The sequence below is a fragment of the Clinocottus analis genome, unplaced genomic scaffold, assembly GCF_023055335.1.
Source record: "Clinocottus analis isolate CAN_PGR_092001 unplaced genomic scaffold, fCliAna1.0.p SCAF_268, whole genome shotgun sequence".
NCBI lineage: Eukaryota > Metazoa > Chordata > Actinopteri > Perciformes > Cottidae > Clinocottus > Clinocottus analis.
In genome coordinates this window covers 15,001-18,340 of record NW_027176007.1, presented here as the reverse complement: position 1 = coordinate 18,340, position 3,340 = coordinate 15,001, and the positions used below count along the sequence as shown (strand labels likewise).

The following is a 3,340-nucleotide window of genomic DNA, read 5'->3' as shown; positions in this document are numbered from 1 at the left end:
TGCGTGGTTGTGTCACGGCTGCATTTCTGTGGGTTGGTTTGGCTTTGAGGCCGGTTCCTTCCAGTGTTTCAGGTGCTTCAGGTGTTTCAGGTGTTTCAGGTGTGCTGTGCGAACTCTGCTTTTAGTTCGACGTCTACACTTTGAGTCTGGCTGCTGTTCTCATGGTGGGTTGTTCTCGGTGTGTCTGGTTGTATCCGTCACGCTTCTGCACAACATTATTCTTTGAATATGTTTTTGTTTCGGCGGGATGAGTTTGTCAATGAAGCTTGCACATTTTGTAATTGACCTGAGAAATAAAAAGTATTTTTCCTTGTCTCTAGTGTCCCCTGTAGTTTAGATACACATTTATATAGTTATATTACATTATATTGGTACTTTAGGTTATTAATACTGTTTTTATTATTACAGTGCGCATCATGAGCCGGTCACAGCTCTATAATTATGTTTTACTCTCATGAAGACATCTGATCTCTCAGCAGAGGAAGAGGAGGATGGTGAAGATGAGGATAGAGATATTTTAGATATTAGAGATATTTTAAGTGTCACTGCAACAACACACCTCTTCATACTATCATCATATTTCTGACTCTGTATCTTCATGAAGCCTTTATAAACTCTAGCTTGTATCATCATGACGTCATCAGGAGGAACATGTTGAATACAATCAGCTGCTAATAATTATTATCGTTTCACTTTGTTTTTCTCAGATGACGTCATGTTTTCTCTCCACTTTCTTTGTGGGTGGCTTTCCACTCCCCCCCCCCCCCCCCCCCTCCCTCTCCACCCCCCCATTCCGCCTTCTCCGGTGGGGACTAAAATACCCGGAGGTGTCACCGTGACATGGAGCCCCGGGCCCTGCGGTGGCGGGTCCAGCGTGTGTGTGTGTGTGTGTGTGTGTGTGTGTGTGTGTGTGTGTGTGTGTGTGTGTGTGTGTGTGTGTGTGTGTGTGTGTGTGTGTGTGTGTGTGTGTGTGTGTGTGTGTGTGTGTGTGTGTGTGTGTGTGTGTGTGTGTGTGTGTGTGTGTGTGTGTGTGTGTGTGTGTGTGTGTGTGTGTGTGTGTGTGTGTGTGTGTGTGTGTGTGTGTCTGGCATGGCCCCGCCCCCCGCCCCGCCGCCACCAATGAGCCGCGGCCCTCCATCTCTGTCGGATTAGCCGCTGTACTTGTTTATGGCCATGGAGCGCGCATTCCTGGGACTCCGGCAGAGTGACGCCGAGCTTTTTAAACCGCGGATCCGCTTCCCCTAGAGCCGCAGTCCCGACCTCTGCAGGCCGCCGTCTGCGCGTCTCGACCTGGACTCAGAAGCGAGTCCGCCCGCAGGGAGAGCGCCTTGACTCCTTCTGGTTCCTCCGTCACGTGTTTTGTTCCAGGAGGACTCGCGGAGTCCGGATCTTCCCGTACCAGGAGCGCACGCTTCCACTCACTTTGGTGAAGTGGGTCCCTCCCAGCAGGCTGCCCCCCCCTCCCTTTCCCTCACGCCCCCCCGTGCTCCTCTTGTTCCTTTCCTTCCTCGCTCCCTCCGTGACGTACCGGCAGCATGATGAGCAGCAGCGGCTTCTTGGAGCCGCAGCTGCCGCCGCACTTCTACCAGAGCGGTGCGGAGCTCTGCGAGGAGGAGGAGGAGGAGGAGGAGATGCCGGCCACCGAGAAGGACCTGGCCGAGGACGCCCCGTGGAAGAAGATCCAGCAGAACACCTTCACCAGGTGGTGCAACGAGCACCTGAAGGTCCTGAACAAGCGGATCCACGACCTGCAGAAGGATCTGAGCGACGGGCTGAAGCTCATCGGGCTGCTGGAGGTGCTGAGCCAGAAGAAGATGTTCAGAAAGTACCACTCCAGACCCAACTTCCGGCAGATGAAGCTGGAGAACGTGTCAGTGGCTCTGGAGTTCCTGGAGCGGGAACACATCCGACTGGTTTCCATCGGTGAGTTGAGTGAAGAGTTGTTGAGGGAGGCAGCGCGCGCACACCTGCCCGTCTGGGCACCTTTACGCACGTTTTACGCACGTTTTACGCAAAATAAACTGCTCGTGACCGCTACAAACTATAAACATCTTTTTAGACTCCACCTTGAATAAAGAAATCAGCTCTTTGGTAGCTTTAGGTCTGAAATGTCTCTTACTGATAACACTTTGTAGTTTGACTCCATTTAAGAAGTTGTTCTTTCCTGATTCTTGCTGTTGTTAGTTTGTTGTCATGCTGAAGGAACTTGTTGTGAGTCTTTCTGGATAAAAGCCTCAGCGAAATGAAATGTAATGAAAAGCTGCGTCACACACGGTGAGGTCAGGCTACATTAATAATAATAATCATAATAATTATTATGATTATTATTGAGGGCCTCATGTGAAGGGTCTCATATAGAGGGTCTCATATAGAGGGTCTCATGTGAAGGGTCTCATGTGGATGGTCTCATATGGAGGGTTTCATATGGAGGGTCTCATGTAAAGGGTCTCATATAGAGGGTCTCATATAGAGGGCGTCATATGGAGGGTCTCATGTGGATGGTCTCATATAGAGGGTCTTATGTGGAGGGTCTCATGTGGAGGGTTTCATGTGGAGGGTCTCATGTGGAGGGTCTCATGTGGAGGGTTTCATGTGGAGGGTCTCATGTGGAGGGTCTCATGTGGAGGGTCTCATGTGGAGGGTCTCATGTGGAGGGTCTCATATAGAGGGTCTCATGTGGATGGTCTCATGTGGATGGTCTCATGTGGAGGGTCTCATGTGGAGGGTCTCATGTGGAGGGTCTCATGTGGAGTGTCTCATATAGAGGGTCTCATATAGAGGGTCTCATGTGGATGGTCTCATGTGGAGGGTCTCATATAGAGGGTCTCATGTGGAGGGTCTCATATAGAGGGTCTCATGTGGAGGGTCTCATGTGGAGGGTCTCATGTGGAGGGTATCATGTGGAGTGTCTCATATAGAGGGTCTCATGTGGAGGGTCTCATATAGAGGGTCTCATGTGGAGGGCCTCATGTGGAGGGCCTCATGTGGAGGGTCTCATGTGGAGGGTCTCATGTGGAGGGCCTCATGTGGAGGGTCTCATGTGAAGGGTATCATGTGAAGGGTCTCATATAGAGGGTCTCATGTGGAGGGCCTCATGTGGAGGGTCTCATGTGGAGGGTCTCATGTGGAGGGTCTCATGTGGAGGGTCTCATATAGAGGGTCTCATGTGGAGGGTCTCATGTGGAGGGTCTCATGTGAAGGGTCTCATATAGAGGGTCTCATGTGGAGGGTCTCATATAGAGGGTCTCATGTGGAGGGTCTCATTTGGAGGGTCTCATATAGAGGGTCTCATATAGAGGGCCTCATGTGGAGGGTCTCATGTGGAGGGCCTCATGTGGAG

At 51.0% G+C, this 3,340-nt stretch overlaps 1 protein-coding gene across 1 annotated transcript in view; it reads left to right on the top strand.

Annotated features, from left to right (window-relative positions):
* Positions 1 to 1,120: 1,120 nt before the first annotated feature.
* The window catches only part of LOC137795013 (filamin-C-like), a gene marked incomplete at its 3' end in the record, with an annotated part of 17,217 nt that continues 14,997 nt past the window's right edge, over positions 1,121 to 3,340 (top strand). The window contains exon 1 of the mRNA XM_068592217.1: positions 1,121 to 1,923. Coding sequence (XP_068448318.1) covers positions 1,536 to 1,923 — 388 coding nt within the window. The remainder of the gene's footprint in view (positions 1,924 to 3,340) is intronic.